At 51.1% G+C, this 21,402-nt stretch overlaps 2 protein-coding genes across 12 annotated transcripts in view; both read left to right on the top strand.

Moving 5' to 3' along the window:
* The window catches only part of CADPS (calcium dependent secretion activator), a 206,643-nt gene extending 199,897 nt beyond the window's left edge, over positions 1-6,746 (top strand). For all 11 annotated transcript variants that reach the window (XM_058845249.1, XM_058845248.1, XM_058845250.1 and 8 more), the window contains 2 exons: positions 3,630-3,734; positions 5,420-6,746. In XM_058845249.1, the coding sequence (XP_058701232.1) occupies positions 3,630-3,734; positions 5,420-5,599 (285 nt within the window). In that variant the 3' untranslated portion in view covers positions 5,600-6,746. The remainder of the gene's footprint in view (positions 1-3,629; positions 3,735-5,419) is intronic.
* Positions 6,747-18,198: 11,452 nt separating this feature from the next.
* Positions 18,199-20,118, top strand: FEZF2 (FEZ family zinc finger 2). The gene is made up of 4 exons (XM_058845094.1): positions 18,199-18,984; positions 19,077-19,211; positions 19,303-19,435; positions 19,862-20,118. Exons 1-4 carry the CDS (start codon positions 18,199-18,201, stop codon positions 20,116-20,118), a joined length of 1,311 nt encoding a protein of 436 aa, XP_058701077.1.
* Positions 20,119-21,402: the final 1,284 nt, after the last annotated feature.

The raw sequence follows: 21,402 nt of genomic DNA, 5'->3' as shown, positions 1-21,402 counted from the left end.
GGATCAGTAGCCATAGAAGTGCACCTCTTGTAATGCTCCAGCTCCTCTAATGGCCATCCTGGTGCATCCCAGGTGGCCCATGGCCCACCTCATCTACCCAGCCTAGCACCCAGCAATGAAGGTTGCTGTGAAAGACAGGAGAACAGGAAAATAAACCTGAAAGAGGGATCAGATGCTTTTCTGTACAAATACAGTACCTGCTTACAGTGTCTGGGCTCTGGCAGTGCATTTCCTCTGCTGGGGCTGGCTCATGGTGTGCAGCCATGGGGGTTTGCCTCTGCTAGAGCCCTTCCCTGCTGACATCCTGCTGGACGAGTGGTACCCACCATGTGTCCAAGAGGATGCAGGCTCCACAGCCTGTCCTCACCCTGTGCCCCAGACTGAGTGTAAACTGTCCCCTAGGAGAGGGACAGGGATGCCAGCAGCACCAGTAATGTGTGTGTACTGCAGTGAGTTACATGTGGGGTTTTGTCCATGGGCCTGGGCCATCAGTGAGGTCTATTTGTTCTTTACAACCAGGCATGAGGACTTTTTAGCAGAAAATATATTTATGGTATTTGGTGTGCTCATGCCACAGCTGTGCTGTGGCTCCAGAAATGTGCCTGAAATGTGTTGCAAACCCCTTGGCAGAGCCACAAAGTTCAGTATTTGGCCTGTGGCCTCTGCACTTTGTCTTTGGGGACAAGCCACAAGGCTGGAGCTGGATCCCCAAGGGGACCCTGTGTCCCCAGCATGAACCCCACTGCCCCTGAGGGAATGGCAGACCCCCTTGGGGAAAGCAAGGTGGCCAGTGTCCCCACAGGACCACTCTGTGCTCTTTTGTCTGAGGTGAATACGTTTCTGTTGAGGAGCATTTGGCTTTTTTGTTGTTTTTTTAATAATATAGTCATATGCAAATGTTATCTTCTTTGGTAGGTTAGTCATGAATCAGAGGGCTTATGCGTCTTATAGCACATCAACACTAGCGATAGCTAAAGGGAACATTTAATTTATGGGCTAACTTATTTTTATGAATATGCAGGGCTTAAATTCAGCAGTTGGTGTGTGCTCTATGAAGTGACGTGACGGTTTTGTGTATCAAGATCAATGAATTAGACTTTGTCTTTTTCTCATAAAGCAGAAAGTCTTAGGAGTAAGTTGGCTTTGAGAAAGAGAGCTCCTTTCATGCAGCCGAGCGCTACGCCTGGCTGAGCCCTTGTCAGCCGCTGCTCCAGAGGAGAGGGGTGCAATTCACATTTGGTTCCAAGGAGTTTGCACTTCCCCAGAACCCAGAGTGTTAAAGTGCCCTCCAGAAACACAGAAAAACATTTAATTTTGCTTACTCTGAAGGTCTTGCAGCAGTAAAGTCACCTTGCCAATAACCTCCAGGCAGAGGTTATAATTTCTGTTTGGGATCACAGAGCCATGTGGGCGTGTATGGTGTGGGACAGACAGAAATGGCAGAACCTGCCCCTGCCAGGGACTTCTCATCTCATGCAGAGTTGACACAAGCACCCAGCAGATGAAGGGAGATGTAGGGAGGTGGCAGGGGAAGGGAGAGGGTGTGTGTGTGCAGCACACAGTTGTGCCCTTCCTCTGGGGGTTCTGATCTGAAGAGGTGGCAGAAGGGGAAGGAGGTGTTTGGCTGACCTGGGCATCCATGTACCAGCACAGTCCTGGATCAGAGCTAGTGTCACCCAAGAGCATGACTCAGTTAAGCACTGATTGCAGAAAAGCAGCTTTATGAACATTAACATTTTCTCTGTTTTGTCCACGTGGGTGTGCAGCATTTCATGGGAACCCAGGCAGATCCCCCAGTGACAGCAGTTGCTCTGTGCCACTCAGCCACCAGCTGGCTGCTGGCTGTCCTGGGTCAAGGTACCTGGGACCCCAAGGGGATACCCAGGGACACTCTGACTTCTCAGACTAGTCTGAGGGATTGGAAGGTATGAAGCCCACCAGACCTTCATGTCTCCTATGCTCATCAGGTCCACACCAGCTGCCCAGGTTGCTTCACTCACTGTTCAGCCTGTCACAGGACCCCAGATGACAGCTGAGAGCTCCTGCTTGCCAGTCTCAATTAGTCTCATCCAAGCTCTTGCCAGGTTTCTGGCCTGGAGATGAAGGGTCAGCAGAATCTCTTTCACAAGTTGCACAAGGTGTGAGCATTGAGCATGAGGTCACCACATGCCATTTCTTCGGTGACTCTTTCATCTCCTTATTTCCTCCATTTTTTAAAGAGGTGGTGTAGAAATTAAAGCAGAGGAACATCTTTGGGGTTAGGGGGAAAGCTGTTCCCTGTGCAGCTCCCGGGTGTGCTGCCACACAGTTCAGAGATGTGTGTTGAGCACACATTTTTGTGGTGCAGGGCTGTTTTAGATCAGACTCATTTGTTTGCTTTGGTGAGCCGTATGCCACCTTGTGGGTGCCGGTGTCAAAGGATGGAGGGTAACAAATCAGTGGCCTCAGTTTTGCAGTTACAGAATGTTCAGTTGTCTCCATTCCCCTGCTGCTCCAGCAAGATAAGGGCATGTTCTGTGTCAGAGACCCCCGACCCAAGGGGGCAGCAAGACCTGACTTGGACTGGTGTGAGGTTTTAGGCTCATTGGGAGGCAGCTGCATTCCAGACTAATTTGGATGGTGCTCTATCAGGATTTTCATAAACTGGTCTGGTGGGGTTTCTTTAGTATTTTAGCTGGTTCTAGATTACTTGCATCTGGTCTGCAGTACGGGATTTGATCTCTGCATGTAAGAGAGATCACGAGAAGGGTGCAACTGTGCATACGGAGGTGTGATGGGTTTTTGCCTGCTTTGTAACCACCCCTTGTGCTGAGCACCCTGGGGAGGTTTTGTGGTTCCCCACCCACCCCCCAGCCCTTGCTTTTCCTCCTCTCGAGGGCTCGCTGCTCATCTGTGTGGCATCAGACGTGCAGGACTCTGATCCACAGCCCACCAGAGCCTTCCTGCACTGCGGGAGTGGCAGGCTGCTGCCACACTGCTGCGAGCCTTTTTCACAGACTACAGCACAATTTCAGCCCCTGGAGGGGCCCTGTGAGTTCAGCAGCTTGAAACAAGCTGATTTCTTTGCTGCTTTTCCATCTTTCATATCTGTGAGGGTGAAACCAGAGCATTTCCCACACAGCCTGGGCAGGCACCTGTAGGTGCTTAGACCAGCATGAGGTGCTTTCCCCTCAGCCAAAGCTTGCCCCGCATGAGCCTCCCCTCCACTCACCCTCGGGGACCCAGACTCATCCTGTGGCTGTTGAGGATTGAATTTGAAGATGGTAAGTAACCTGAGTGTGGGACTGACATCCTTAAAGGGAGGACTGTGCTCTCACTGTGGGGGAAACAGGTTAAAACATGGCTCGAGTCAAACACACATCACTGCTGGCAAGTGCCATCAATGGCAAAATCAGATTACGAAACCTTGCGGTGCTACTGGTGGCCATTACCCTCCTAATAAGTTTGTTGTTATTGTTGTTGTTAAAATTTTCAAGCTCATGCATGGAAATTCTGTGTAAGAGCAGATGCCTGTCTCCCCTCTCACCTGTGGCCCCCAGAAGCAGGCTGGCAGGTGGCAGAGGTGGGTGTGGGGAGTGCTGGGGGCACCGGTGTCAGTGGGTGCTGGAGAAGTCGTGTCTCTCTTGCAGCAATGGTACACCAGCTCCATGAGTGTCGTGTGCACCTGGCTGACAGACCGCATGGACCTGCAGCTCCACATCTACCAACTGAAAACTCTCATTAGGATAGTAAAGGTGAGCACCCAGGGTGTGCCCAGGGCCCCTCGCTGTCGTGTCTGTGTGCCTGCATCTGTGTGGCACCTGCTTTAGGCAAACTGTCACCGGCAGATAAATTAAGGATTTGTTAAAATTCTTTACAAGAATTAAGATAGCTGTGTCTATGGCAGGTAGCACTGGATAAACAGGAGCTTTAAATGCACAGGGATGTAAAATACAGGTGTGCAAATAAGAACGAAGTAACTCCTTGCATTCAAAACAAAAATCAAACTCTCTTGCTATTTGACCTTACTTGTACAGTAAGTGCACCAAAATTAGCCTTTTTGTGGAAAAAAGCACCAGTGATCTCTGGTGTTAAAATGGGTTAAATCGACCCAAAAGTTTTTAACGCTGTTTTGCTAGAAACATTTAAGCCCAGCTATGGGTTGTGATTATTGTCAGAATGCAAATGAGATTGTTCTCATAGTTAATTGAAGTTGTTTCTTTTACAATGGGTGTATATAATCAGCTCTAAGAGATCACAAAGGTGAGATAACATACCCTGAAAGTAGCATTTTTTTTCCTTAAGTGCACGTGTATGTGTATATGTGTGTGTGTGCGTGCCTTGGACTAATGATAATTATTTCAGTGTGAAATCACAGTGGTTTACATGAAATAATAAGATCACAGAAGGGGGTAAATATATTTTTGATCATTTTAGGTTCTATCTAATGCTTTTTGGTCTCGTATTTTATAATGTTTATGGTCTTGTGTGCAGTGAACACATTGAAGGCATGAATAAATTAAAACTGAAATGCATTAAATGTGCTTTTCATAACTGAAAACAACAGGCACAGACAGATTATTCCTGCTTGTCAGCTAGCTGAGGAAAGCTTTTTTCCTTGTGCTTTATTTATACCAATATTACATTCAGAAGCAGCTATAACAAACCCAAGGACTTTCTGAAATAGCAGAACAGTAAATAGTTTCTATGCAGAGCACAGAGCAGAATTAAATGAACAACGAGACCAGAGTTTTATCTCACAGAGTTGAGAAGTTTTTAAACATAAATTCAAATAAGAGATGTTAATTGTAATATCAAGGGAAGTATGAGAACCATGGAAATACAATTCCAGATTGAGGTGAAGAAAGGGAGATTTAAGAAACATGTGCCCCGTGTTTATATTTATATATCAATAATTTCATCCAGTATTCTGGACTTAGTTTATTTAATCCCTGTACTGCAGGTAGGATTGTTTAATATGGAGCATTCCGGGAATGTGTAATCGTGTCTGTGGGTACTGGGGATAAGCATCCTGCTGCTTGAAGAGAAATAACTGACATTAGAGGCAGGATGAACACATCCAGGAGCAAGGGAAGTTAGTTGGATCAGAGCCCTTTTATTGCTTTGATGTCTTTTTAGACACCAGCCCACCCTATTCAAAGCTCCCCTGAGCTGCTTTGAAGCTGCCCAGCCCGGCCAACAGAGGCAGGGCTGGGGTCACAGAGCTGTAATTTGTTGCCCAAGGTGCCCTAAAGGGAGCTCTGCCACGCCAGAGTGGTGGCCAGCAGGGATGTCCCTGTGGCCTCTGTGCTTCCCAGGTGATGCAAAATGTCCCCAGGGCTGGATTTCCCAGCCTCTCCCATGAGTGGCCCCAGGGGCACAGGTGGGCTCCTGCAGGGGGGCTGGTGTTGGCCCTGACCTCCCTCTGTCTCTGCTCTAGAAAACGTACCGAGATTTCCGATTGCAAGGCGTGCTGGACTCCACCCTGAACAGCAAAACCTACGAGACCATCCGGAACCGGCTGACGGTAGAGGAGGCCACGGCGTCGGTCAGTGAGGGCGGGGGGCTCCAGGGAATCACCATGAAGGACAGTGATGAGGAGGATGAAGAGGATGACTAGGGAAGGTGGAGCACCGGCTGGGGGTCGCCTGGTATCCGTGCATGTACCTCGTCTTTAACTCAGTTAGCCACATTAGGAATTTTTATGTCAGCTCTAAATGCCCATGAGAAGTTTACCAATACAAATGCCATGTTAGCTGTGTGGTAATAAGATTAGCACCTCTCTTTGATTCATCAGTTTCCTAATTTCATATCTATATGTTCATAAGCAATATGGAGCACCATTGTTTAATACTGTTAATGGAAAAACTACATAGAAAACATCCTAGGTGTGTCCCTGTTATTAAAGTTTAAACAATGCTTCATTAATGTACTGTATATACATTGATGGTAAATTGTTGTGAAGATGAGTGACTCGAGTCCTTTCATTTCTTTCTCTTCTGTGGATGCCAAGTGCTTAAAATTAATTAAAAAAACAGCTTTGTTTTTAAAAGAAAAACCAGGCAATTACAAATGATTTTTTTGTTCTCTCTGTTCATTTAAAAACCAGAAAACAAACAAACCCAGACAGCCGTTTGAATCATTCTGCATCCTTGTTAATGTACCAGGCTCTTCCCTTCAATATGCAGTTAACTCCATAGAGACTACATCCCAAAGGATTAGTCATTCTAATTGCCACACCAGATTAATCCTATCATTATGGATATATCATGCCACATTACAAGTCCAAAGCAGTTGTTTTATGTTGACGTTTGCTCCTCTAAATGTTACATTTTTGTTTAAATTTCAAATAACCGTGTATGTACAAAGACAACTTTAATTACAATCTTAGACTCTACAAATGTGTTTATAATAATATATTGAATATTTATTTCAGTAGATTGTAACCATAATTTACAATTCCTCTGTTTCACAATGGTTTTTATATATGTCATGTACATTGCATTTTGACCAGTAACTGCATGTCCATCAGTTCCTTCTCCAGAGCTTTTACTTTCTGTGTAAAATAGTGATCCATCTTGCTTTTTTTGCCTTATACAAGCCGACAGTTGTAAAAGTGTGAGAACTGTGGCTTCTCAATAAATAACTATTCAGATGTCCTAATAATAAATTATGGAGTCTTTTTATGTCTGCCTTAGAAAAAAAACCAAACCAAGCTGAGATGTAAGAGCCCCAACCTCACAGAATAAAGGCATTTTCTTTTCTCATGGGTGTTCTTTAGTTTATTAATTAAGAAGATGGTTTCCTGATTTGCTCCCCAGTTCAGGATTGGGAGCACACTGTCTGTTCCCCAGGTACAAGGGCATTTCTGCTATGACTGCCACGGCTGTTTCCACTGTTACCTGCACTCTATGTCCTGTGATTTGTCCCTCAGCATCTAAATGACGTCTGCTCTGGTTCAGCCCCTGTTTTTATATGGCCATCAGCTTTACCCAACACCTCCCTTCAAAAGGCCTCAGTCTGTTCTTTAACTTCTCCCAAAGCAGCCAACTGCAGCAGCACTTAGACACACAGGGCAGAGACAAACCCTGAGCTGAAACTGAAAGTCTGGTTTGATGGAAAACATGTTTAATGGAAGCACACTTGAACTGGCTGCCCAGAGAAGTCATGGATATCCCATCCCTGAAAATGTTCCATGTCAGGGGCTCTGAGCAGCCTGGTCTAGTGGAAGGTGTCCCTGTCCATGGCAGGGGATTGGAACTAGATCATCTTTAAGGTCCTTTCCACCCCAATCCATTCTGTGATTCTCTGTTAGGCTCAGAGTTTTCTGAGAGGTTTTGCAGTCCCTCCCTCCTATCAGTCAATCCACACCAGAACTGATTCCTGTAGCCCAGGTCTCAGTTATTTGAGAGAGCAGAAGAACTGATGTGCTTTACCCCCAAACACAACAACCTGCTGCCAGTCTGGGGATCCAGGACAAATGTTCATCCCTCACAAATAGATGGGCAAATGGAAAAACATCCTACCTAGATGAGCTCTCCTGACATAATGAACAATTAAACTAAACCATCTTCCAGAGCCCAAAAGACATGAGACCCACCCTGGACATATGGGAGGATATTGGGACCTCTGGAACTGCCTGTGAAGGGGGTGTTGAGTCCCAGACTGGGCTGGGTTATGGAGCCTGGAGCATATTCACCTGCAGTGCTGGATTTTTGGGTCCTTTCCCTCTGTGTCAGAGTTTAGCATCTGCTGTGGGGGTGCTGTGCAGTCCCACCTGGCTGGCCACACCCTACACATTCAGCATCCACCTTTCCCAGGTGTCGTGGGAACACCCCCCCCTTGGAACAGGGGCATTAGCAGGGACTTCACTTTAGGAGTGGGTGGTGGATGTGCACATTTAGCACCATTTACATGTTGAGAAGTCATCCGATGCACCAGAATAATGAATTTTGAACCTGAACGGTAGCGCAGGAGAGTTGATTGTTGACTTGCTCTATGCTGCTGGTAGAGGGAAGCACATTGCCAGAAAAAGCTGCTTCTGAGGACTTAGGCAGGAATATGGCTTTGTGACCACTGACACAGGAAGCTTTTCCCTCTTCTTACCCACCCTTCATATGTGCAGCTACTTGGCCCTGAGTCCTCAGAGGAACTGAGGGGTAGGAGTTGAGTGTTCAAGTCATACTCAGTCTATCAAAACCAGTTCAGATGCCTCTGCAGGTCTGTCACTGGCATGCGCACAAAAATATTTATTCCTTGACCTCATTATGCTTGGAGCCTTCAATCCCACCCTGAAGTCCTCCCAGGACTTCCCTGACAAAACAAGTCTCACAAGGTATAAGGCAAAGAACAAACTGCAAGCACCACCTTCCTTTCCAGAGGGCTGAGACCCACTTGAGACCCACACACATACTGCTGCACACGTGTGTTCATGCCCTCTTTATCCTCTCCCTCAGCTGTGACAAATATTTATGTGAAGGACAGCAGCTCCAAGAGGAAGTCCTAGGAAAGCCTTGCTGGGGTGGTCACCAGGCTGGTAGCAAAGAGCACTGAAGGACATAGAAATTTATAGCTCTGCTGGCAGTCAGGCAGAGCAGAGCTGGAGAAACAGCTTGATTCTGCTCTGGAAATGTCTCCCTTTTTTTTTTTTTTTTAAACACAAAATATTTATTGGGTAAAAACACAGCCCACTTCCACCTGCCACCTTTCAAAATAGTGAGCCCTGCTCAGTTTTTTGAATGAGAGAGTGTGGGTGCAGCCTTCAGGAGATGCTCCTTGGCTGAGCGTTGCTAACGCACGTCGGTGCCTCCCTGAGACAGCAGTGGTTGGACACCCTCGAGTGAGTGCCTCTGTCATGAGCAGTGACCCTATGGCCTGTGACAGCTTTTTGTGTTCTCAAACCCCAAAAAAGCACCCCAGAAATTCCACAGCCCTGAGGCTTGACCACAGAACAGGGCTCACTATTTTTAAGGCATTTGGATCCAAAAGATGAGCTTCAAGGTTATGTACTTTAGTGTAAGCAGAGAGATCTCGCATACAGCATTGCTGCAAAGCAGGATTTAACCTCCCACTCCACAGCCTGCAGCTTGTGGCTGAGCACAGGAGTGCACTGCACCCTGATCCCCACTGCCTTTAACCCTGCATGTGACCAGGGGGGTGCTGGCAGCCCAAGCCTCTCGTAAATGGGTTCTGCACTGTGGTACCAGGAGTGGGAAGAGCCACCTTGGGTCAATCCTGCAGAAATGTCTAATCCAGTATGGTTTAGTTTTGCCTGAAAAATATCAGTCTGGGTCGAAATCCCTCCTGGCCACAGACTGCAGTCTGGATAGGGCTCAGCTCCTGCAGAGCAAAGCAACACCTTGGGCAGCACCCGAAAGAGCTTGTGGATAGATGAGAGCACTGGCCAAGGTGGCTGAGGAATGCAAAGATCTGCTGCTGGCTCACTTCAGCCCACTGCTGTGATGGAACAAGCTCCCACAGTCAAAGGACTTTCTGCCAGTACAACCACACCTAGATGAAGAATCTGCCTGTGCAGTTATGTCAGTCAGTTTTGGGAAAAGAGGAAAATTTCATTCTTCTGCCAGCAAAATTTTAAATGATAGATCAGGCCAAAACTTCTCTCATATTTACAGGGAAGTCCAGCGAAAATATCCTTTTTTTGACAGACTTACTTAAAGCATGTGGCATGGACACTGAAAATGCTATCAACTATTTGACTGACAAGTGTCAGCAGCTGTTCATCCAATTTGTTTTATATTTCACCAACTAACAGATTCTTTCCCCTCTGCTGTAATGCATGTCTTCTGGCCCATAGGCATCTTAGAAATTGCTTTTCTGCCTTTCTAGTGACCAAAACGTCAAAAATATTAGAAGACAATTTGTGTTCAGAAGCATAAACAGGCACGCAACAAAGCAAAGATGATTTTGCCAACGTTCAGGCTGTGTTCTTTTTTAAAAAGTCACAGCAAACCTAAGGCAAAAATTATTTCTCTAAGCTTTAAAAGAAAAAGCTAATGCAAACAAAGCACATGATAAATCAGCACAGGTTAAACCATCAGCTACCAAGGGGAAAAGCTGCTAAGGGCCAACCAAAATGCAGCTGAGCTGAGCATGTCAACCTCTGCACTTTGGCTGTGAAGTTCACAACTCTGCGCTTCCATCACCAGTATTTGTTCAAAAATCCACTCCATGTTGCCAGGATTTAACAAAGCCACTGTTGTATCAAACCAAGCTCAGCTAGGAGAGACCTTTGAGCCATTCACAAAACCCAGTCCTCTTCATCTTAGGTCTAGCACTGCTTTCAGAACTCTTTGATCCCAACTGCATATAATTGTTGCAGTTTTCACCCATCATGAACTTGCTGGACTAAAAAAAGCCCGTGTGACACCTCTCTCTGGTGAGCTGTATTCCATGATATTTCCTTTAATCAAACACTTTCAGGCTTTCAAGCAAAACCTGAAGTGATATTTTCCTCAGCCTTTCTAAAAGATACATATTCCATTTCAAGTCGTAAATCCGCATTTGTTGTAACTATGCAAAATATGGGAGAAAAAAAGTGCAGAGATTATATGCAATCTGCCAGCAGAGTTGTGTGCCATGAGGAAAATGCCTCACAGGTCAAAACAAAGAAAAACACTGAGCAACAAATTAGTTGCAGGCAGTAGCTAATATGGAGATCAAAAGATTAAAATCAACATACAACGATGAAATCACTGGAATAATAGGAGCACTTAAGAAGATTAAGTCAATAACAGAGTCCAGTGCTACAAAAATAAGGTTTTGATTATACTGTAAAATTTTATCTTGGGAGAGCAAAAGCAATTACAACCATGACATGCTTCACTATCCCTGCCTTAGACCATCTTGGCTCATTTCCTATGCAAGGAATACAGTTGTTGAAATAAACAGAAATGTTATGACTCAAGTGCTCGATTCAAAAACAAACCAGGTGGTCAGATCAGATTGGGGACTGTCAAGATGGGGTCTGTAAAATCAGGACTTGTTGCAGATCCCAGAGAATATGACAGCTGGGGGGAGCAAAGGCCACACTGTTTAGGACTGGCTTTCTGCACAGAGAGCTCCACAAGCAGCTGATGTCGGGGCTGTCCCAGGCTGTCAGCTGGAGAGGAGAAGCACGCACTGGAAGGGAGGTAGGAGGAGATAAATAACTCAAAGACTGGTAGTGAACATGGTGATGAACTCTGATAACAGGGAAGGTATTTTTCTATCCAGCTAAACAGGCAAAGATGATGGGATTGGTTTTACATCAGAGGCAGAGCATGTGGCAGCCTCCAAGCCCATCCAGACCCTCATGTCAGGGACAGGAACATCTCCCATAGCCATGCTCAGCAGTTCTGGGAGTAGCACAGCCCAATGGGGATGGGAAGGATGACCCATCAGGGGCAGCTAATGCTCCCCATGACAGATCCACCCTTGATCATGTGCTTGGTGTATAAGCAGGAATTGATGAGCCAGTCCCTCCAGCACAAAGTGGCCATGGCCATGGAACACCAGCCTCATCCATGGACTGTGGGACCAAAGGTCTAGAGCTCCCCATGGAGAAACAGTTACCCTGGTGAGGTCCTCCACACCAAGAAGTCTCAGAGCTCTCAGTGGGTTCTGCAGTGCTCTGTGTTTTGTGAGGAAGAGCTGGGGCAGCTCCTCTGTGCCCCAGGGCTGATGACTTGCTTGGGCTTTTCTCACAACTGTTTTTTTCAATATCACTATCTCCAGCCCCACCCCCACCCCAAAATCACAGTCTAGGCTCATAATTAAATCAAATAAATGAATTATCATCTATTTTTACATAATTTGTGGGTGTTCTTGAACATTCAGCAAATACTTGGGTTGTGCACTGAAGTTTTTTCCTCCAGTAAGATGTCTGGATTTTTAGTTTGGGCTCTCATTATTGGAGGAATTTTTTTGTGGTTTTTCTAGATCACGTCTTCTGGGATGAAATCAACCCATTTCTTGCGCCCAAGCAGCACAGCAGCACTTTCACTTGTCAATCTGGGAGTCTTGCCAAGCTCTCTCTGACTTAGCCACCATGAGGGACGGGGATGCTGAACTCCAGCCGGTCCCACACACCCCAGAGAAAGGGGACAAGGTGATGCCATCCACTGCCACCTCCACACCCTGCAGCCCGTGGAGTCCAGCTCTGCAGCAGATGGGGACACCTGTGACAACAGTTCAAACAATGGCAAATACAAATCTCAAACAACCTCACGTGGCATAGCCAGAAAGACTGGACAATACTGAGTGAGTATGAGTGGCAAAATGACAGTGGAAAGATTGGTTTTAGAAAGATTATTTCTCTGTTTGGTTTTCTTCTTTGAAAAAGGAAGTAATTTTGAAAATGAGATGTTTTTCTATCTCATTAAGGGAAGAATAATTCAAAACACGTGGAGTTTGTCCCACTTACTTTTTTGGCCTTCCTTCTTTCAAGCAAAAAAAGGGAAGGAATAGGAACATGAAACTGAAGTGGGCTTCTACCCATTTTCACTGTTTTTTGTTCCTTTTCCTGAAACGTTTTCAGTAGGAAAGTGAGAACAAGGCCATCCCCCCATTATATTCTCCTTCTCTACTTCCTCCCACCTTTTCTCCTAAATAGAAAATAAGGGGAAAAAACCCCTACAAACCCAGAAAAACTTAAAAGCTCCCACTCTTTCAAAAAAAAAAAAGTACAACATTTCAAAACATTAGGAAGGAACATCTTTCAGTTTCAGTGTTCAGAAATGAAACGCAGCATTGCTCCATTACTGCAATGCGAAGGATGACTATTTCTGACAATAAAGATGGAGAATAGCAGCTCACCCTTTCAACAATTTCTTCCTTGGATTACTGGACAGGTTGGCTTTGGACATGGTGTGGATTCCAATGACTCCTCACCTGCCTCCTGGGCTAGACCAGTCTGGCGCCAGGAACTAGATTTCCCTCATGATGTCTCTCTCTGCTCCTCACAGGCAGGCAGGCAGCGTTTTTGGGGCATAAAGCCTGGCTGGGATCGAGCCGTTAGTTACCATTCCTGTTGACAGGCAAACTAGAATAGGCTCTGGCTCACTTTCTCCGAGCTGCGGAAGGAGGAATGAGCCGGGAAAAGAGTTCATTCAATTGCTTCTGTTTGGCAGCTCTGCAGGACTCTCCGCACAGACAGAAAGAGATGTGGCAAGTAAGGAGTTGCCATTTTTAGAATTACATAAGCCCATTTGATTGCCATCGAGGCACTCTGTGCAGCTCCTGCCACGGTGCCCTGCCGGTTGCTTTGCAGTGGGACTAGATTTCAAACAGTTTTAGAAGCAGGTCAGATACCAGCTTTTAAAATTGGATTCAGGTTGAAAATGTCGATGTTACTCCTGCCATCACTGACAATATAGACCAGGACAGCCATACAAGGACTCTGAGCCAGTAAGCTTCTAAATTCCCACTAACCACACATTCTTTGGGACCTGTACAGTGCTCCAAAAACTAAGCTCCCCAATAAAAATAAAAAAAAAAAATCTAAAAATATAAAATAAAATTATCTGTCTATAGATAGGCAGTAACGTACATAACTCAATAAAAGGGATGAAAAAATGCTCTGGAGGGTCCCAAAGCCACTTCTCCCTCCAAGGTGTTTTTGCCAGGCACTACCCCTGCCCCAGTGTGGCAGTGTCCATTGGGTGACAGGGCAGCAGGGTCACCCCACCGATGCTTTGGGCCCTGCAGGATGAGGTGGACAGCCCGTGGGGACTGAGGCACACAGGACTGCAGGGCTACTGCTCCCGTTGGACAAAGTATTGAGGTTTCAAAGGAGTAACCGGAAAGATTCACATGGGTAACGACCCTGGCTTCACCTCCACCCCAAACTTTGCTATCCTGACTTCTCCGTTCATTGCTCATTAATTTGTCCAAGCAGTGTCTGTCTCTGACCACTGCAAACTGAGTTGCGGACAAACACCTTGGGAGCATCCCTGGGCTGGCCCCTCGAGGTCGAAATTGCTGCCTTGCACGGAGACAGACCCAAATCCAGCACGGTGGGGCCAGGGCCGGGCAGCACCGCAGCCCAGCCCTCCTCCCAGCCCAGCTCTGGGCCCCTCCAGCGCACCTTTGCACAAAGCTACAAAGCCACGGAAAAAGCTGATCCCCCACCCTGGCTCACAAAGACATCCCCATCCTAATTGCCTGGGCCGGTGGCTCACCCGGCAATCCATCACCTTCCATTAAAAAATAATAAGGAAAAGAATTGGGAAAAAAAAATATTTAGAAAAATACCTATAAAAAGCAAAGCAGCATGGAAATCAAAGCCACCATTTCGGGGAGACTGAAGCATAATGCTAATAACTTTCGGCAGCTTCCACTGCGGAGTTTAAGCAGCTGCCAAGTTAAATAACTAGGAGGATCCTAAGTTATCTTCCAGTGGACCAGAAATGCCCAGTGCCGACTGCCTGGGCGGAGGCGGCCCGGCGGACGCGGGGAGCCGGGCCGAGCCCGCGGGGCCCAGCGCTGCCCCCGCCCGGGACCCACCCGGGACGGGTCCCCGGGAGCCCCTCAGCAGGCGGCTCTGGCTGTGGAGGAGAGAAAGGGGAACCCCCGCCGGTTTTCGATGTTAGCGGCCGGGGAGGATTTGGGGCTGGGGCTGCAGGGCGCGTCCGGGACCCCCGAGGGGAGCGGGTGCTGGAGAAGCCCCGGGTGACTCGGCGTGTCCCGCACGGGGCCGGCCCGGCCCGCCCGGGCACCGCACTCGTTTTTCTGGGGAGACAGCGGCGGAAACACAACCACAGAAGCGATCGCGTCCGCAATGGGAGCGTCTTTGCGGCGTGCGCCTTCTTGGGAAAAATCCGCAAACCATTTCTCCCTCCAAATGTCGGGGGTGAAGGATTAGAAGCCCACGGGAGAACTGCCTCCTCGGGAGAGGCGGAACGCGGGGCCGAGCCGGGAGCCCGCTGCGCGCCCGACGTGCAGCCGCTCCTGCCGCCCAAAGCCGGGCTGGGCCGCTCGGCCCCCCCAGAGCCAGCCCTCCCGCCTGGCACTCCCCGAGCAGAGGGGCTCGGGCTCGGTGCTGGGCAGGCGGCGGGGCTGGGGCAGCTGTCTCAAAGTCAGTCAGTTGTAATATGCTCGCCGGAACAGCAGAAGTCGAATCGATAGAGACGGCCTCCAGCTGTGCCTAAACCTGCAATTTCAATTAAAATACTGAGCTCTGATGCCGGGGTCTTAGCTGGGATCTCAACGCCCTGATGCGTAAGGCGTGCGGTACCCGGTTTCGAGCCGGCCGGGAGGCAGCGGCACGGCCCGAGCCGGTACCCGGCCTGGGGATGCACGGGAGCTTCTCCGGGCTGCGGGAAGGAGACAGCCCCGGGGCTCCGCAAGGGCTCCCCCGCCTCTCCTCGCCCCCAGCAGCCCCGAGGCCTGCGGGACCCGCTGCTCCGAGCAGGGCGGTGGGTGCGCAGCAGCGAGCCGGCAGCCGTCCCCTTGGCCGGGGAGGGAGGGAAGGAGGGAGAGACCCGGTTCAGCAAACACCCCGGCAAGGACGAGGGCGGCTCGGGGAAGCTGGCAGCGAGCTCCCGGTCCCGGCTCCGCAGCCCTTCTTTTATCCTGCCCGAAATCATCTCGTTTACAGAAAATATTTGTTTGCACTATTAGTTGGTACTGGAGTTAATTACTCAACGTGTGAGCGGGGAGTAATATGGATAAAAGCAGCCCCAGTGTTTATTGTGTGGGTGAGCTGTTTGAGCGGTGCTTGAATAAACTGCAATTAGGGTTAGATAGAGATTAATTAACATGTGAGTGGCAAGGTGTAAAATAGTTCCCAACCCTCCACTCAGTATAATCTGCAGGCGAGGAAAAGAAGTTTGTGGAGGCTAATTAAATACTTCGCTAAAGCCGGCGAGCCCCGGGAGTGAGCGGAGTCCAGCCCAGCGCAGCCGCCGCCTGCCCGCTCCCGCTGCCCGGAGGAGGCGCGGGCTGGGCGGGCAGTGAGGCTCAAGGGCGGCACGCCTCCCCGGGGCTCAGCCGGGCTCTCCCGCAGCCCAGATACCGGGCACGGCTCCTGCGGGTCTCCGCGGTCCCGTCCCAGCCTCTCCCCCAGAAGCGGGACGGTTCCGTCGCTCCCTTGCACGCTGACCCGTCAGATCCGGGCGGGCAGGGCTGGGCGGACGCCAGCACCTGATGCTCCAGGCGGAGTGTCCCTCCGGGGCTGGGCTCTCCCCTCCGCCCGCAGGCAGCCCGGGACGGCCGCCGCTTTTAAAGTTTGTTTCTGGAGCGTGTTGTGGTTCGCAGGTGAAAAAGCCTGTCTGCAAACAGCCGCCGGCGAGCTGTCCCGGCGGGGAGAGGAGGCGCGGCTTTGTCAGCGCCGCACAAAACCCCCGAATTCCTCTAAACTTTCTTAGACTCGCGAGGGTGGGGGGAAAATATATATATATAGGGGCCTTTTCATTGCTTGCTTTACCTCTGGCCAAGCTCAATCTAAACCCTTCGCTCCCCCCCTCTCCCCCGGATAATCCTCCCCTTTATTTTAGAAACACACAAAACCAGGTTCCACGCAGCGCTATAGTGGCTACAAGTGAAAGAGAATTGAGCGCCCTGAATCGCCGGGGGAAAATTGGTTCGGCTGAATAGCCCCGGCGAGGGACGGGGCGGCTAATCAGAGCCCGGGGGGTGCTGCCCTGCAGCCGCCCCCCCAAACAGGTGGACGCGGGACTCTCTCAATTACCGCGTCCTCGCATCTGAGGTTTCTGCAAATCCTCCCCTCCCGCATCACGGCGTTTTAATTGGAGAGAGGAAGGAAAGAAACCCCGGCATCCAGGCGCTATAATGTAGCGTCGCCTATTTGGGGGGGGCGGGGGGGAAAGGGGGAAGAAGAAAGTGCTGGGGAGGGGGCAGGACAAGGGCTACAAGGGCAAGGGAGAGTCTCTGGGTGCACCCTGGGGCAGCGGGCACCTTCAGGGGGTGACAACTTGCAGAACTTCCCTTCGCTGAACATTGGTCGTTTTTATTATTATTATTATTATTTTTAATTTATTTTTTTTTTAAGCAGCGAACTCGAGTCCTGGACACGACTCCCTCCGCATTTATTTAAGGCTAATCACCAGCTACCCTGAGAGGGGAGAGGGCTGGAATTAAACTTAGTTTAATTAACATTAATACACTGTCCTAATTAATGGGTTGGCTATTAATTTATACATGCTGGAGAGGCTCGCAGATAAGTGACAATTTATTAATTATCTTCCAGCTCGGTTGCAACGGAGCTGATTGCAGATGGGTTGCCAAAATAACTCGAGCATGGTTGCGTGGTAGTTGCTTTAGAAAAAAAAAAAAATCATTCTCCCCCTTCTTAAAAAAAAAAAAAAAAAAAAAGGAAGAAGAAAAAAAATCCTCACGCTCATTCGGAGTGGCTCTTCTAACCCCAGCAAGAACTGGAGCACTCTTTTCCACCCAACTTGTGAATCGCACTTGCCTTCTAATTTGCCACATGCAAAACGATTCCTCTGCTTTGCAAGTTGCTTTTTAAGAAGGGAGAGAGAGAGGAAAAACCCAGCTCGCACACGAGCGATTTGTGCGTCTTAAACTGGAAGGAAATTGTGCGTGGAGAGGGGGGGCTCGTCTTCCTCTCTCTGCCCCAACCCACCGCGCTCCAGCCCGGCGCCTCGGCTTGGGGAAGATCCATGGTGGCATCCCCATGTCATTCTGCTCAAAGTGACTTCATATGATGTCAGCTTTAAATGTTCGAGACCGTGATCTGACGCTCAGGAAGTTGTTTGCTATCAAAATGTGACTGTGGCCACACTGCGCTGCTTGGATGAGTCTCGCCGGCGCTGGGCAAAGGTAAGTGGTCCCAAGGCGAGCCCCGCCGCCCCTCGCTGTGCCCCCCGCCCCTGCTCCCGCATTTCCCGGACCGTGGCCATCGGTGGGGCTCGGCTGGGTGGCATTGGGCTGGGGGAGGTTTTTCTTTTTCTTTCCTTTTTTTTTTTTTTTTTCCCTTTTTTTTTTTTAATACTAACAAGGTCTAGCTTGCATGTTACTTTAGCGTGTTCCGCTTAATGAGCAGTAATCTGGTACCCTACGTGCCATTGTTCTTGAATATGTTCATTTGAATGTAAATAGGGAGGGGGTGCCGGTGGGGGGTGGGGTGGGGGGAGAACAAGGTGCTTATTAAATTGATTTGTCTCCTGGCTTTTCTGGAATGCAGAGCCGAGAGCGGGAGCGAGTCGCTGCTCACACCAAGTTCCCGCACGGCGGAGCGACATGGCGAGCCCGGGGTCGCTGGAGACGGTCATGCCTTCCTCCTGCCCCCGGCACGACGGCAGAGCCGCCACCGCTAACCCCTCCAAGACCCTGGCCTTCTCCATCGAGCGGATCATGGCAAAGACGTCGGAGCCCAAGCCGGCCTTCGAGGAGCGGCACGGCGGGCCGGGGCCGGAGCCAGGCAAGAAGCCGCTGAGCCTGTGCTCGCCCCTGCCCTGCGTGATCCCCATCCCGCCCCTGGGCTACGAGCTGCCCTCCAAGACTCTCAACTACTCGGAGCTGTGGAAGAGCAGCCTGCGGGGCGGCGCGGGGCTCTGCAAAGCCAACTGCGGCGTCTGCTGCAAGGCAGAGCTCGCCCTGGGCCAGCCCAGCGGCCGGCTCATCAAGCCGCAGGTCATCCACCAGGCAGGGGCCGTTCCGGCTGCCCCCCGCTCCCTCTACTACTTCAACTACCTGGACGCCGCGTACCACCCTGCCGACCTCCTGCACGGACAGCTCTTCCCGGCCGGCCTGCTGGGCGCCCCGCCGCCGGGGGGGCTCTCGGCCCACCAGAAGCTTTTCCTGCTGGAGAACGCCAAGCTGGCGGGGCTGGCGGCCGAGAAGCTGCCGCCGCCGCCTCCCTTCGCCCACAAGGAGCGGCTGCCGGGACACCTGGACCAGGTGATGAAGGAGGCGGCGGCGGCGGAGCGCGGCGGCCCCCCCAAGGGCCACGCCAAGATGGGGGGCGGCGGCGGCGGGGCGGCGGAGGGCAAGCCCAAAAACTTTACCTGCGAGGTCTGCGGCAAGGTAAGGGGGGCGCCGGCATCGGCTGGGGGGACCGGGGGCGGCGGCGGCGGCGGGGCCGTGCCTGACCTCGCCTTCCCGGCGCTTCCCCGCAGGTGTTCAACGCGCACTACAACCTCACCCGCCACATGCCGGTGCACACGGGGGCCCGGCCTTTCGTCTGCAAGGTCTGCGGGAAGGGCTTCCGCCAGGCCAGCACCCTGTGCCGGCATAAAATCATCCACACCCAGGTAGGTGGGGGGCGGCCGGGTTGCGGGAGGCGGCGGCCGCCCCTGCTCTCCGCGCAGCCCCCGCTGACGGGCCTCTCGCACCCCGGTGCAGGAGAAACCCCACAAGTGCAACCAGTGCGGAAAAGCGTTCAACAGGAGCTCCACGCTCAACACCCACATCCGCATCCACGCCGGCTACAAGCCCTTCGTCTGCGAGTTCTGCGGCAAGGGCTTCCATCAGAAAGGTGAGCTGAGCCGGGACGCGCCGGGGCCCTCGCCCATCATTAGCGGGGATTAAACGCGGCGAGCCCTGCCCGGCTGGGGGAAGCGAGGGGCGCAGGCAGATCCGCCGCCGCTCCCAATTACTTTCCCTCTAAGCTGGGCCGCATCGCCGGGCAGTGCTGACGGTTCCCCCTAAATGCTTTTTAAATGAAAGGTGCCGGGCCTTGGTCCTAATCCAGAGCCCTCCGTTTGCCGCGGGTCACCGGGTTGACCCTGCCTCTCATTTGTGCCATGCCAGTTGCGCGCTGCTCCGCGCTGACGAGGACCGAGTTTGACAAGCGGGACGAGGGTGCGGGTGGAAACACTTCCTAATGCCCCCCTTACCTGTGCACCGTGCGGCCCGGGCACCCTCGGGTAACTCCCTTTTCCATCTTTTTCCTCTTTCGCAGGCAACTACAAGAACCACAAGCTGACCCACAGCGGAGAGAAGCAGTACAAATGCACCATTTGCAACAAAGCCTTCCACCAGATCTATAACTTGACTTTCCACATGCACACCCACAATGACAAGAAGCCCTTTACGTGTGTCACTTGCGGGAAAGGATTTTGCAGAAACTTTGATTTAAAGAAGCACGTCCGAAAGTTGCACGACAGCGTCTCCAGCGCTCCTCCGCCGCGGGACCCTGGGCGCAGCGGGCAGAGCTAAGGGCCCGGCGCGCCGCCACACTCGGACCTGCTCAACCAGGCCAGCACTATTTATCCAAACCAGCCTTCGCTTCTCTGTCCTTTTCCCAGCGAGCTCAGCCGCCGGTAGCAAGCGACCCCGAGCCGCAGTTGTATATAAGAGGAATCTTATTTAATGGCGCGTTGCGCAGCCGGAGCGGGCCAGGATGGGCCGGGCTGGCCGCCCCCCGCCCGGCGCCAGGACAGCGCTCTTTATACGTGTCTGTAAATCTCCATTTTAAATGTACGCTCGAATAAGTGAGGAATATATCTATATCTATCATGGGACAATAAACCGGCCCTTCGCAGGTGTCTCATTTCCCACCTGGGCCCCGGCCCGAGCGGGGACCGGGCTGCACGGCGCTCTCCCCCGTGTGAACGCGGCTTGCGGGAGCCGGGCCCTGCCGCTTCGGGGCCCGCCGGGAGCCGCGAGCATCAGAGGAGCAAAATGAGGGCGGGAGGGAGCCGGGCGGCTTCAGAGGGCTGCTGCCGCCCCCCGGAACGGGGTCAGAGCCCTTGCAGGACCCCCGGCGGGGCTGCGCGGCCCCGACCGGCAGCGCGAAGGGCGGCTCGGAGTTTCCCAGCGCCGCTTTTCGGGGTCGGTTCATTACGGCGTGTTTAAACCGCTCCTGAATGACTATCTTTCCTTGCATGCAGATAAAATGATCTCACGCTTGCTTTCCGAGTAATGACCCAAATTAAGAGAGAAAACACAGACCCTTCAAACCGCATTACATTAATCTAATCACTCCCAGCAGGCCTCAGAAACTCTTTGTGATCAGAATATGGATAATCAAGCACTTGGATTACACTAAATATTCCCTTCTCATCTCCCCCCCTCCCTCACTTTTAATACGCAAGTGTCTATTCCGGCCACGTCGTTAGGAACAATATTATTCTAGCGGAGAAAGGAGATTGAGGAGGCCGGGCGTGTGCGTGCTGCTCGGGCCGGGCTTGCCAATGAAGAGGGGAACGAGAGAGGCACCGAAATGCCTGGGGACGGCGTAATGGGGAGCTCACCTTTCTCCGCTTAATTGAGTGGTTAAATAGAGGGAGGCGAGGACGAGCACAGCTCGCCGCCGAGCGCAGGAACGGGAGCCGACCCCTCGCTCCGGGTTTCTGGATTCATTATTAAATAGGCTGCGATGTTCCGCGTTCTCCAAGGAGCGGGCTGGGGGCTGGGGCCGGGGCTCCGGGCCCCGCGCTCCCGCTGTAGAGACGGGGCGATTTTAGAGTTTCTCGGGGTTTGCATTTTCCAGTGTCTGAA

This window comes from Poecile atricapillus, chromosome 9 (genome assembly GCF_030490865.1).
Source record: "Poecile atricapillus isolate bPoeAtr1 chromosome 9, bPoeAtr1.hap1, whole genome shotgun sequence".
NCBI classification, from domain to species: Eukaryota; Metazoa; Chordata; class Aves; order Passeriformes; family Paridae; genus Poecile; species Poecile atricapillus.
This window is presented reverse-complemented; position numbering and strand designations above follow the sequence as displayed.